The sequence below is a fragment of the Peromyscus eremicus genome, unplaced genomic scaffold (assembly GCF_949786415.1).
Source record: "Peromyscus eremicus unplaced genomic scaffold, PerEre_H2_v1 PerEre#2#unplaced_1054, whole genome shotgun sequence".
Classification (NCBI taxonomy): Eukaryota; Metazoa; Chordata; class Mammalia; order Rodentia; family Cricetidae; genus Peromyscus; species Peromyscus eremicus.
In genome coordinates this window covers 130,311-143,945 of record NW_026735289.1, presented here as the reverse complement: position 1 = coordinate 143,945, position 13,635 = coordinate 130,311, and the positions used below count along the sequence as shown (strand labels likewise).

The window sequence follows — 13,635 nt, the reverse complement described above, 5'->3', positions numbered from 1 at the left end:
TCAACACAAGAAAAAGTTGTGAGGAAAGAGTCACCCACTACAGTCAAAATGTTGAAGAACTTATTAGTAGCTGTTTGTAAATTTATAGTGTAAGTTATGTTATGAACTGAAACAACAACAAATTCAAATCATTGGGTAAATGTTTTTTTAAAATGGTTATTAAATTATCACTTTTAAAATCTGTCACAGTGAAGAAAGACATCCAGGAGAGCTACAATCGATACTTAAAAAGCCTGTCCAGATCAGTACAGGTAAGATTAATAGTGAATACTCTATTGGTCCTACCCTAATTAAAAAAAAGAGTAACAAGTTTGTTTTTTCCAGAAAAAAAAAAGGCCAACAAAATCCAATATAAATGCAGTTATATTTTTTCTTAATTTGCTTCTTAACAGTTGTAGAATTTAAAATCTGTTAAGTTCTTTCTAAGAAATTACAGTCTCAAACCCTATCATCTGAAACATGTTTGTTTGTTTTTTAACATGAGCCATTGACGAATGTAATATTTTTGTATAAATATGAAAATGATGTTTAACCTAGTCCAAATGTCCTCTATATCCACTTCATAGCAAGATGGCTCTGTTATAAAATGGATTGTTTTTCAGTTGTTATAGTAAACACATCATTTTTTTTGCTATGTATTATTATATAGCAATGTGATTATGTTTAAAACCAAAAATGCAATATCCAATTACCTTCATTAATTTTTGTGACTAGATGTAATTAGGATGATCAGATATTTTTCCATTCTGTAATTTCTCAATTTAGACGTATTAGACAATTGACATATTGTCTTACTGTTACCTTTAAGTATCTGCCACTTAATGTGAATGTGTCTTGAAACAGTATGTAATAGGCTCAAGGAATAACTTTTAAAAGTCAATGGATTTTGAATTTTGTAGGCAGTACAAAATGGATTGAACACTGCCATTGTGAGCATTCTAGACAAGTGCTTTCCCTATTGGCTATGTTGCCAGCACCTAGGGTATGATGACACATTGTTTATATGTTGTAAGACACACTTTCCGGCCAGTGCTTCTGGGCCCTCCATGTGCTTGCCCACAATCGCATGACTGCACGCACCCACGACAGGGAGATGCTGCAGCTTCTGCGCTCCTCCCTGTGCTGGGTGCTCGTCAGTGGCTCTCTGTTCGGACCTCCAGCGCCCGCCACGCGGAACAGCAGCCCTGGGTTTCACGAGGATTCGCTGTGCACCACGTGTCGCCGCCGCGCCACGCATTCCCACGCGTCCGCAGCTTGCCGTGGCCTGCTTGCCCCGGGGAACTGCAACCCTGGCCCCCCAGGACTGCAGTAATGGATGCGCGGCACCCTTCGCTGGAGAATGAGGATCAGAAGTGGCTGAGACTTTTAGGGCCAAAGACCTTGTCATTACATCAGCCACTGTCTTGAAGGAAAAGCCAGACCCCGACTCTCTGGTGTTTGGAGCTACCTTCACCGACCACATGCTGACGGTAGAGTGGTCCTTGGCATCTGGATCGGAGAAACCTCACATTAAGCCTTTTGAAAACTTGTCTATACATCCTGATGCCTCAGTTTTACACTATGGCGTGGAACTGTATGAAGGCTTGAAGGCCTTTCGAGGAGTCCATAACAAGATCCGGTTGTTTCGGCCTGAACTCAACATGAAGAGAATGTGCCGATCTGCTCTGCGGGCCGCTTTGCTGGTGTTTGACCAGGAGGAGCTTCTGGAATGCATTCGGCAGCTTATACAGATAGACCAAGAGTGAGTCCCCTATTCCACCTCTGCCAGTCTCTACATCCGCCCCACGTTTATCGGGACTGAGCAATCTCTTGGAGTCAAGAAGAAGCCATCCAGAGTCTTGCTCTTTGTGATCCTGAGCCCTGTGGGACCTTATTTTTCTAGCGGAACCTTTAATCCAGTGTCACTGTGGGCCAATCCAAAGTATGTCAGAGCCTGGCAAGGTGGAACTGGGGAGTGCAAGGTCGGCGGCAATTATGGTGCGTCCCTTTTGGCACAGTGCGAGGCAGCAGAGAATGACTGTCAGCAGGTCCTCTGGCTGTATGGCAAGGATGACCAGATAACTGAAGTGAGCACGATGAATCTGTTCTTCTACTGGATAAATGAAGATGGAGAGGAAGAGCTGGCGACACCTCCACTAGATGGCATCATTCTCCCAGGTGTGACCAGGCAGAGCATCATAGTTCTGGCACAACAGTGGGGTAAATTTAAGGTGTGTGAGAGATACCTCACCATGGATGACCTGACCCCTGCCCTGGAGGGGAAGAGAGTGAAGAAGATGTTTGGCTCAGGGACGGCCTGCGTCGTCTGCCCGGTTTCAGACATTCTCTACAAGGGCCAGATGCGGCACATTCCAACAACGGAGAATGGTCCCAAGCTTGCAAGCCACATCTTGGGAAAGTTGACTGATATCCAGTACGGAAGGGTGGAGAGCAACTGGACAACAGTGTTACCCTGATGGAAACCCCATTGGTTTGGTCATGTGCCACAGAAGACGGACCTCTGCCCTCAACCGTGACCACCTGTTAGTAGTTTTGCATATTGCAGTTGCAGAGTTCATGTTTTACCAAGTGGAGGTTTTTTCTTGAGCCACAGAAAATTGCCAATGCCAAATGTCACCTGTAAACGTGGTAGTAATTGCTTCCTGTAGCATTCTCTGGAAAGATGATGATAAATGCCTATCCTTGTCCTGGAAAAAAAAAAAAAAAAAAACAGATACACTTTCCAGAAAATATGCCACAGTAGCAGGAAAGTTGAGAAAACAACACTATTATCAAGTAGGCAACATTGACTACAGGGTCCTGGCCCACTGAGTCTGGACAAGATTCTAACAGTGGAGAGAATGCTACAGAATTTGTGCTTTCAGCGACTGTAACTACAGAATCTTTCACACCTATCTTGCCTTTGGAAGGCAAACCAGGGAGTGATAGTGTAGATGAAATGGAATGACCCTCTTCACATAAGAGATGAGGTGAAAAGTGGCAGCCAGTATTACTATAACATGGGTGACTTTCTTTTATATTATTTCAACACGATATTATTGAACCTCCCTTGTGGTGATGGGGACTGACCAAGGCCTCCCACACGCTGAATGTAGGCTCTACCACTGAGCTGCATTCTCAGTCCATTTACTGGTGGGACAAATGCTCACCTCAGTCATGGGCAGGGTCAAGGAAATGACACTGGAATTTTGCATACTGCAAATGAAGCCAACAAGAATTGATTTTCTTTCTTTTTGGAGGGCAGAGTGTTAGCATAGAGTGAAAGCTCAACTCATTGATGGTTTACACGTGGAAACATAAAAGTGTTTCATGTGAGATACTACTCCCTTGAAATGGCTGCTTTGCGCCCATGCTTCTTCCATGATTCTCTCACTGGAGATCCAGTTCAGGGTGCACAACTGCTAAGGGACAACCTTTCCAGTAGTTCTTACGGTGGGAGGTGATGGGAGCTGATGCTGAGCTCCTTTACACTGCACAGGCATGAGGGACTCTAGCTAGAATGGAGGGGCTTCTTAGCATCCTCCTCAGATGGGGACAAGGAGACAAAGCACACTGACCTCTCCGGAGCTTTGCCACACTGGCAGGTGGAAATTCTTCCCAAAGGTGTTTGTCCTTGGTCTGTTTGCATCTCCTATGTTCTGCTATGCTGCAGAGGGCAGTCACCATAGACTTAGCTTCCTTGTGTCTGGAATTTTCATCTTCAATGGAGCAAGTTAAACTCAATCCTTGGAGAAGCTCCTTTCACTCCTATACAAGATGAAAATATTCATAATTTCTAGCACCATTAGTCTACAGACAAAACAACAACAGCAACAAGGTGCAGTTTGGGATACTGATCTGGTGTAGATGCCAGTTCCTCTGACTGGTAGGGTCATAGGTATTTGCACAATTTGTTATGATTATTAACTTCTGGTAATGTTGTCTCTTTGCCTTTGAAATATACAGGAAAATGGAAATTAAGAGTTCTCCATATATTTATTGTATATAAATCAATATTCACATGAAAGACTATCCAGAAATGGTGTCAAAGTATATGTGGTAGCAAAACTTTAGCCTTGGCATTTAATAGTTGTATTTTTCTGCAGTTGTTTATAGCACATTTTGTCTTTTTCTTTCATAGTGAATGCAGGAACTGAACAGAAGACTCCAATCAGGTAAGAGTATATGTGTTTTAAAATACACTGTATATCTGGAGATATCAAATTTGGAAATCACACTGTTTTCCTCTGTGTAAGTCAATTTCACCATCTTTATTCTTCCTTTATTCACAAGCTGAATAATTATTTGTAGAGCACACAATCTTGCAATTACTGATTACACCTGATGCAGTGTGAAATACTGTTAAGAATCCATGGCTAGAGAGATGGTTCAGTAGAGAAAGTGCTTGCCATGCGTGTGTCAGACTGGGAGTTTGGATGCCCAGAAGTCACATGAGTCCTGATGGTCTCATGTGCATCTGTAATCTTGAGGAACTTAGAGTGAGTTGGAAGGGAGACAGAGAATCCCCCAAATTTGACTCAATAATTATTTGGGGGTGTGCATTCATGGACAAGACACAGCAACAAAAATAAGGTTGAAGGTGAAGGTTGACCTTCCCCGCAGTTTGTACTCTAATTGCCAATCTATGCACCCTGGCATGCATGTATGTACCTGAAATCACATATGCATGCAAGTGCACTGCCCATAACATGCTATGCACATGTATTTAAAGTATCAGCTTCAGGTCATTCATTCAGATCACTAGTATGTTTGGGCCAAGTTATCTGTTGGCAGGAGTGTGAGTAACAAGGCAGGGTTCAAGACTCTCCCAGGCATTGCTGAAGATCTCTTCAGAATGGCCTTATGGACATGTTCTGCACAGACATAAAGAGCCTCCTCAATGAGTTCCACAATGGTGCTGAAAACCAAGGTCGGTGGAAGGTAGGAGAACAAAGAGGTTTATTATTACCAACAACAAGCCCTGAAGTCTGGAGTTCTGAACTGTAGTTTGGATAAAGTGGTGCTGAGGGGACAGCGTTGCTCCCCACTGTGCTATAAAGACTCAGTATTACAGAATTGCTTGTTGAGCATAAAAGTAGCCATTTGACAGCTTCATCATATACTTGTGAATAGACTATCAAAAAGCAGCTTTAAAGCACCAAAAATGTGGTGGCTTCTGAGAGTGCTGGCCCTTCAGTGCTTAGAGCTATGAATCAGTTTCATGTTCTACCCACCAACCTCTTGGGAGGGAGCATGAGACTCAGTGAAATACCTAAAAAGTTTCCTGATAGTGAAGGGACCATGGTGCTCTAGGGTGTGGGAAAGGAATTAAACAGGAGCATTAAGTGCATTGAGCACACAAACAAAGTCAGCAGTTCCTGCAGCCATGGGAACAAAGTGTGTGGAAGAACCCCTGGCCCCTCCTGTGTGTGATCATTAATTTCTGCCCTCATGTCCAGTTCCACTTTGTTGTGTTCTTGTTTCTCTGAGGCACAAAGATGCATCATTAAGTTATTTGAGATTGTTCTGACTCTTTTTAATGTAGGTACTTATAGCTACTGATTTCTTTCTGAGTATGTCGTTCATTGCATACCAAAGATCTAGCATGGAATATTTTAAATTCATTCAATTTTAGAGAATTTAAAATTTCTTCTTAAAGCCTATGATGTATATAACTCATTGCTCAAACGGAGAAAAATCTGAGTTAAATGCCAGAGTTTTGCCAAAGGCTTTAATCTCAGAACTCAGGAGGCAGAATGCAGGCATATCTCTTTAAGTTCAAGGCTTACATGGTCCACATACTAGGTTTCAGGTCAGCTGGGCTACATAGTGAGATCCTATATCAGATAGGGACTCAAAAGTAAAGCATTTAGAGCACTTGCTAAATGTCTTTCATACTAATAGTACAATAATGATCAATTTTAACATATGTCACAGCAAAGGAACATCTGCCAAAGAGCCAGAACAGAGAAACAAAAAGCTTGTGAGAGTCAACACAGGTAAGATTTTTATAGTGAACTACTCTATCTGTTCCTAACTACCCTAAATAAAACAAATAAGAGTGAAAATTTTAACACCCCCAAAGGAGTTAAGGAAATCAAATATAAATGCAGTTATTTTGTTTTAAATTTTGTTTCCTAATATTCTGGAAATATCAGAATCAATTAAACATTTCTAAGCACTTTCAACCATGAAAATATACCTTCAAAAATGTTGCTCATTTGACTTGACACTGATACATGTACTGTCTTGGTATAAAGGAGAAAACTGTTTAACCTGGCAGGGGACCTCCATAAGCACACTAGCAAATTGGACTGTTATAAAAACTGATTTTTTTCTTTCAGTTTTTATAACAAATGCTTCATCCTTTGTGCTGCATATGATTACAAACTTGAACGTTACTAAAACGTAATTATGTCACAAACTTAATAATCAGTCACTTTAATTAATTTCTTGCCTAATGAGGTAATTACAGTCATCTTGGTGTTTTATTTATCTTGCAATTTCTCACTTGAGATAGATTCCACACGCTTAATTAAGTTTATCTTTAGTCCTGTCCCATAGTAGACTGACAATGCTGAGTCATAGAAAGTGTAATAGACTTTAAGAAGACTGTCAATCCTTATATGTTCTTCTGTTCTTTGTTTCTTTCTTTGGTTTTGGGTTTTTGAAGTTCTGGGATTGAATGCATGGCCTTGTGAATATTCTAGGTTGCACCCTTCATATTTACTCTACCCTTATAACGTTTTCCCTTGAGTTTTGTTAAGTACATAAGGGTATGATAAAAACATGGCTTACACACTGAAAAGCACAATTTCCAGAGAAACTTTGGACATGAAGGGAGAGTTGAGCCAATGACATCATTCTGTATGTCAAAGAATTAGCTGCATCTCCACTGAGTCTAGAGAGACTCTCTGACAGTGGAAGGAACACTGCAGAGTTTGTATTTCAACAACTGTCATCACAGTGTCTTTTATACCTAACTTGCCACTGGCAGCCACACTAGGTAGTAAATCCAAATGCCTTCTTCCCTTCAGAGGTAAGACAAAAAGTGTCAGTATTATGGTAATGCAGGTAAATTTCTAGTATCACGTTACTGTGAATTTTGTTGTTCTCTGCACTTATAGTGATGAGGGCTGACTGAGGGCTCCCACATGATAGGCGTAGGCTTTACCACTGAGCCACAGTCCCAGCCCATTTGATAGTGGGTCAGATGCCCTTCCTGAGTCATGGGGAATGCTAAGAAGGTACAGAAAGTTTCTCTTGAAACAAGACAAAAAGAGGAGTAATTTTCATTTATGAAAGACAAACTGTCAGTGTACAGTGAAAACTTGAGTGAGTTCCTATTTTGTGGACACAGACATGTAAATTGTTTCCAGGTCAGCAGGAGACCCATGGGATGTGGTGCTCCACCCCACCGATGTTCCTGCTGCTCTCTCACTGTGAGATACAGCTCGCCGTACATAACTACTTGAAGGATTCATTCCAACAACTGTTTTTATGGGAGATGACGGACACTGTAATGACCGTGTTTTAAGCTGCACATGAGTTTGTGAACAGAGCTGAAACTAAGGGGCCTCTTTCCCAAAAAGGATGAGGAGAGTAAGCACATTGTTCCCTCTTCAGCTTTTTGTAAAGGTCTTTGTCCCTGGTCCGTTTCTGTCCGCCGAATTCATCATGCTGCGAAGGACAGTTGCTGTACACCCAGCTTCCCGGGCTAGGGCTATTTACCTAAACTGAACAATATCAGCTAAAGGACAGTTGCTGTACACCCAGCTTCCCGTGCTGGGGCTTTTTACCTAAACTGAACAATATCAGCTAAAAAGCTGAAGAAACTTCTTTGTGTTTTTGAAGGAAAAGAAAGAGGATTATACAGTTTAAGAAATTTTCCTTTTTGGTTTTTTATGTTATGTGACTAATCTTTTTGTTATGAAGCTCTGGCTGTCCTAGAACTCACAGAAATCTCTCTGGCTCTGCTGCCACCTTGTGTTAAGGGTGTGCACCACCACACCAAATCAAGAATTCTTTCTAGTACTTTTAGCCCAGAGTCAAACAACAACAAGAAGCTATTTTGTGACTCAGTCAGTTTGAGGTCCTGAGTCTGGTAAGGATACTGCTCTCTCTGTCTGAGATTGTTTAGTTAGGATCATCACAGATCTGCATAGGAGTTTATCTTTAGGCTTTAATGCTTGATAGATTGCTCTCTCTTTGAGTTTAAATATACCGTGAATGGAAGTAAGAGCTCTCTGTGAATTAATTGCCTACAACTGAATGTTTACTCTAGAATAGTCTACACATTGATCTTAATGGAATTGATATTGATAATGAGTTTATTTCCATTTATATATTTTTGTGGAGTTATAATAAACCCATTTTTCTTTATCTTTAGAAGTGCAACACAGTACTGATCCAAAGCCTTTCTGCAAGTAAGATTTAAGAGATTTAACAGTACGTTAACATTAGGGAAATTCAAAGATAAGAGACTAATTCCTGTTTGGTGTGCTCTGAGTTAGGTACTCTATACTGGATGCTTGCTGTGTCTTACAGTCCCTATGGTATTATGAATATAATTTTAGACTGAGAACTTGTTCATTTTTATTCATATAGACACAAGTTTTACACTCAACTATCATTTCCCAAGCACTAACTCTCTGCTTTGGTAAAGGAACCTTTCGTGTTACTCACACTTATTAATATCAAATCGACTCTCCTTACTTATTCAAAAACATTCTGAAGTCAGCATTGAACCTAGACTTTCACTAGCAGTTATCATTTTTGACATCTTTTTTTTTTTTTTGACATCATCTTTCCTGAGAGCATACATGATTTGGGATCATTCTGAATTATCAGAAGGTATCAGAGGCAGCCAACATTTGACTTTCCTTCTCTGATACCAGAATTACATGCAAAGTCCCTTTGTATCAGGTATAGCACCCAATTTTCGATGGTGAAGACCCACTCCATCCTTTTCCCAGAAGAGCTCCATTCATCAATTGTTTCATCAGTGATCTGTTTTCCCCCATAATGAGTCCTATGAATCTCAAATCTTAACCACAACAAGACTTACTAGTTATCTCTGTCTAAAGAGTTTTTTCCTTCCCTGTTATTTGGACATAAACACAGAGGTGAAAGCACATTTGTGTCCATGATCTGCTAGCCTAGACACTGCTTAGGTAGAGAATTTAACCTTCATTTCAAGCCAGTTCTGTCCTCGGTATAGTTGACTAGGTCCATAATAGAGGACATTGTTATCTTCTTTAATGGGGCTGTATATAATAAAACATCTGTTACATATTATTAAATAGCTGATTTACTCCAAGATTTACTCAAATCCCCAAGTTGGCAGAGTTAATTACCCATGTAAAGATTCATAATTTTCTGGTAGCTACATTTCAAAGACACACCTTGAATGTTAAGTTCTACTTGGAAATCTAAATAGCTCCACAGCAAATAACAAAAACTATCCACCAGTTTTAATTTTTGTCTTCATGTTATTACCTTGTTTAGTCTTTGTAGAAATCCTTGCTTAGCACGTAAACAGCCAGATTGTGGTGCAGGATTCCCTCCTGAATGGGCTGTCAAGGAAAGGGTTGAGAGTTAGAGTGTTAGCAGAAGGTGGGACTCTATTCCATGGTCTGCAAACCAAGCTCTTGGGAGGTAACACCACAGTCACTGAAATGCCAAAAGTATGACAAAGAAGGTGCTGCGGTGCTCTAAGGGCAAGGAATGGGGATGGAGTCAGGATATTAATTCCATTGAGCATGTGACTATAGAACCAACAGTTACTGTAGCCATCGAACAAAGGCTGTGAAAGAACCAGTGTTTCTTCTGTCTGCCTGCCTCTGACTCTCTGTCTCTCTGTCTCTAGCCCTCTCTCTGTCTCTCTGTTTCTCTCTGTCTCTCTGTGCTTTTGTTGAGGTATTTTTTTTGTGGCTGAGTTCTTTTTTTTCTTCAACACAAGAAAAAGTTGTGAGGAAAGAGTCACCCACTACAGTCAAAATGTTGAAGAACGTATTAGTAGCTGTTTGTAAATTTATAGTGTAAGTTATGTTATGAACTGAAACAACAACAAATTCAAATCATTGGGTAAATGTTTTTTTAAAATGGTTATTAAATTATCACTTTTAAAATCTGTCACAGTGAAGAAAGACATCCAGGAGAGCTACAATCGATACTTAAAAAGCCTGTCCAGATCAGTACAGGTAAGATTAATAGTGAATACTCTATTGGTCCTACCCTAATTAAAAAAAAGAGTAACAAGTTTGTTTTTTCCAGAAAAAAAAAAGGCCAACAAAATCCAATATAAATGCAGTTATATTTTTTCTTAATTTGCTTCTTAACAGTTGTAGAATTTAGAATCTACAACTCAAAATTACAGTCTCAAACCGTATCATCTGAAACATGTTTGTTTGTTTTTTAACATGAGCCATTGACGAATGTAATATTTTTGTATAAATATGAAAATGATGTTTAACCTAGTCCAAATGTCCTCTATATCCACTTCATAGCAAGATGGCTCTGTTATAAAATGGATTGTTTTTCAGTTGTTATAGTAAACACATCATTTTTTTTGCTATGTATTATTATATAGCAATGTGATTATGTTTAAAACCAAAAATGCAATATCCAATTACCTTCATTAATTTTTGTGACTAGATGTAATTAGGATGATCAGATATTTTTCCATTCTGTAATTTCTCAATTTAGACGTATTAGACAATTGACATATTGTCTTACTGTTACCTTTAAGTATCTGCCACTTAATGTGAATGTGTCTTGAAACAGTATGTAATAGGCTCAAGGAATAACTTTTAAAAGTCAATGGATTTTGAATTTTGTAGGCAGTACAAAATGGATTGAACACTGCCATTGTGAGCATTCTAGACAAGTGCTTTCCCTATTGGCTATGTTGCCAGCACCTAGGGTATGATGACACATTGTTTATATGTTGTAAGACACACTTTCCGGCCAGTGCTTCTGGGCCCTCCATGTGCTTGCCCACAATCGCATGACTGCACGCACCCACGACAGGGAGATGCTGCAGCTTCTGCGCTCCTCCCTGTGCTGGGTGCTCGTCAGTGGCTCTCTGTTCGGACCTCCAGCGCCCGCCACGCGGAACAGCAGCCCTGGGTTTCACGAGGATTCGCTGTGCACCACGTGTCGCCGCCGCGCCACGCATTCCCACGCGTCCGCAGCTTGCCGTGGCCTGCTTGCCCCGGGGAACTGCAACCCTGGCCCCCCAGGACTGCAGTAATGGATGCGCGGCACCCTTCGCTGGAGAATGAGGATCAGAAGTGGCTGAGACTTTTAGGGCCAAAGACCTTGTCATTACATCAGCCACTGTCTTGAAGGAAAAGCCAGACCCCGACTCTCTGGTGTTTGGAGCTACCTTCACCGACCACATGCTGACGGTAGAGTGGTCCTTGGCATCTGGATCGGAGAAACCTCACATTAAGCCTTTTGAAAACTTGTCTATACATCCTGATGCCTCAGTTTTACACTATGGTGTGGAACTGTATGAAGGCTTGAAGGCCTTTCGAGGAGTCCATAACAAGATCCGGTTGTTTCGGCCTGAACTCAACATGAAGAGAATGTGCCGATCTGCTCTGCGGGCCGCTTTGCTGGTGTTTGACCAGGAGGAGCTTCTGGAATGCATTCGGCAGCTTATACAGATAGACCAAGAGTGAGTACCCTATTCCACCTCTGCCAGTCTCTACATCCGCCCCACGTTTATCGAGACTGAGCAATCTCTTGGAGTCAAGAAGAAGCCATCCAGAGCCTTGCTCTTTGTGATCCTGAGCCCTGTGGGACCTTTTTTTTTTTTAATTTTTATTTTGCAATACAATTAAGTTCTACATACAGGCACAGATTCCCTTGTTCTCCTTCCTCCCGCCCTCCTCACCTTCCCCCCAGAAAACCCCCCTTTCCAATCTCCTCCAGGGCAAAGCCTTCCCCACAGACTGAGATCAACCTGGTGGACTCAGTCCAGGTAGGTCCAGTCCCCTCCTCCCGGGACCTTATTTTTCTAGCGGAACCTTTAATCCTGTGTCAATGTGGGCCAATCCAAAGCATGTCAGAGCCTGGCAAGGTGGAACTGGGGAGTGCAAGGTCGGCGGCAATTATGGTGCGTCCCTTTTGGCACAGTGCGAGGCAGCAGAGAATGACTGTCAGCAGGTCCTCTGGCTGTATGGCAAGGATGACCAGATAACTGAAGTGAGCACGATGAATCTGTTCTTCTACTGGATAAATGAAGATGGAGAGGAAGAGCTGGCGACACCTCCACTAGATGGCATCATTCTCCCAGGTGTGACCAGGCAGAGCATCATAGTTCTGGCACAACAGTGGGGTGAATTTAAGGTGTGTGAGAGATACCTCACCATGGATGACCAGACCCCTGCCCTGGAGGGGAAGAGAGTGAAGAAGATGTTTGGCTCAGGGACGGCCTGCGTCGTCTGCCCGGTTTCAGACATTCTCTACAAGGGCCAGATGCGGCACATTCCAACAACGGAGAATGGTCCCAAGCTTGCAAGCCGCATCTTGGGAAAGTTGACTGATATCCAGTATGGAAGGGTGGAGAGCAACTGGACAACAGTGTTAACCTGATCAAAACCCCATTGGTTTGGTCATGTGCCACAGAAGACAGACCTCTGCCCTCAACCGTGACCACCTGTTAGTAGTTTTGCATATTGCAGTTGCAGAGTTCATGTTTTACCAAGTGGAGGTTTTTTCTTGAGCCACAGAAAATTGCCAATGCCAAATGTCACCTGTAAACGTGGTAGTAATTGCTTCCTGTAGCATTCTCTGGAAAGATGATGATAAATGCTTATCCTTGTTCTGAAAAAAAAAAAAAAAAAAAAAAAAGACAAACTTTCCAGAAAATATGCCACAGTAGCAGGAAAGTTGAGAAAACAACACTATTATCAAGTAGGCAACATTGACTACAGGGTCCTGGCCCACTGAGTCTGGACAAGATTCTAACAGTGGAGAGAATGCTACAGAATTTGTGCTTTCAGCGACTGTAACTACAGAATCTTTCACACCTATCTTGCCTTTGGGAGGCAAACCAGGGAGTGATAGTGTAGATGAATTGGAATGACCCTCTTCACATAAGAGATGAGGTGAAAAGTGGCAGCCAAGCCAGTATTACTATAACATGGGTGACTTTCTTTTATATTATTTCAACACAGTATTATTGAACCTCCCTTGTGGTGATGAGGACTGACCAAGGCCTCCCACACGCTGAATGTAGGCTCTACCACTGAGCTGCATTCTCAGTCCATTTACTGGTGGGACAAATGCTCACCTCAGTCATGGGCAGGGTCAAGGAAATGACACTGGAATTTTGCATACTGCAAATGAAGCCAACAAGAATTGATTTTCTTTCTTTTTGGAGGGCAGAGTGTTAGCATAGAGTGAAAGCTCAACTCATTGATGGTTTACACGTGGAAACATAAAAGTGTTTCATGTGAGATACTACTCCCTTGAAATGGCTGCTTTGCGCCCATGCTTCTTCCATGATTCTCTCACTGGAGATCCAGTTCAGGGTGCATAACTGCTAAGGGACAACCTTTCCAGTAGTTCTTATGGTGGGAGGTGATGGGAGCTGATGCTGAGCTCCTTTACACTGCACAGGCATGAGGGACTCTAGCTAGAATG

The 13,635-nt window shown here is 41.7% G+C and overlaps 1 protein-coding gene, 1 long non-coding RNA gene and 2 pseudogenes across 13 annotated transcripts in view; 3 read left to right on the top strand and 1 right to left on the bottom strand.

The window, feature by feature from the left end:
- The first annotated feature begins 136 nt into the window (after positions 1 to 136).
- LOC131901988 (uncharacterized protein PF3D7_1120000-like) overlaps positions 137 to 13,635 on the top strand; it is a 76,883-nt gene continuing 63,384 nt past the window's right edge. For 9 of the 11 annotated variants that reach the window (XM_059253035.1, XM_059253034.1, XM_059253031.1 and 6 more), the window contains exons 1-4: positions 4,873 to 4,920; positions 5,917 to 5,978; positions 8,369 to 8,405; positions 10,120 to 10,181. In XM_059253035.1, the coding sequence (XP_059109018.1) occupies positions 4,880 to 4,920; positions 5,917 to 5,978; positions 8,369 to 8,405; positions 10,120 to 10,181 (202 nt within the window). In that variant the 5' untranslated portion in view covers positions 4,873 to 4,879. Of the gene's footprint in view, positions 252 to 4,120; positions 4,921 to 5,916; positions 5,979 to 8,368; positions 8,406 to 10,119; positions 10,182 to 13,635 lie in introns of those variants that run through there. The other 2 variants (XM_059253032.1, XM_059253025.1) reach the window with 2 other exon arrangements.
- On the top strand, positions 660 to 2,694 carry LOC131901989 (branched-chain-amino-acid aminotransferase, cytosolic-like; annotated as a pseudogene).
- The window catches only part of LOC131901993 (uncharacterized), a 73,399-nt gene continuing 63,264 nt past the window's right edge, over positions 3,501 to 13,635 (bottom strand). For both annotated transcript variants that reach the window (XR_009376964.1, XR_009376963.1), the window contains 2 exons: positions 9,478 to 9,554; positions 3,501 to 3,747 (listed from right to left, as the gene is read on the bottom strand). This is a non-coding gene — a long non-coding RNA (uncharacterized LOC131901993). The remainder of the gene's footprint in view (positions 3,748 to 9,477; positions 9,555 to 13,635) is intronic.
- LOC131901991 (branched-chain-amino-acid aminotransferase, cytosolic-like) lies at positions 10,578 to 12,582 on the top strand (annotated as a pseudogene).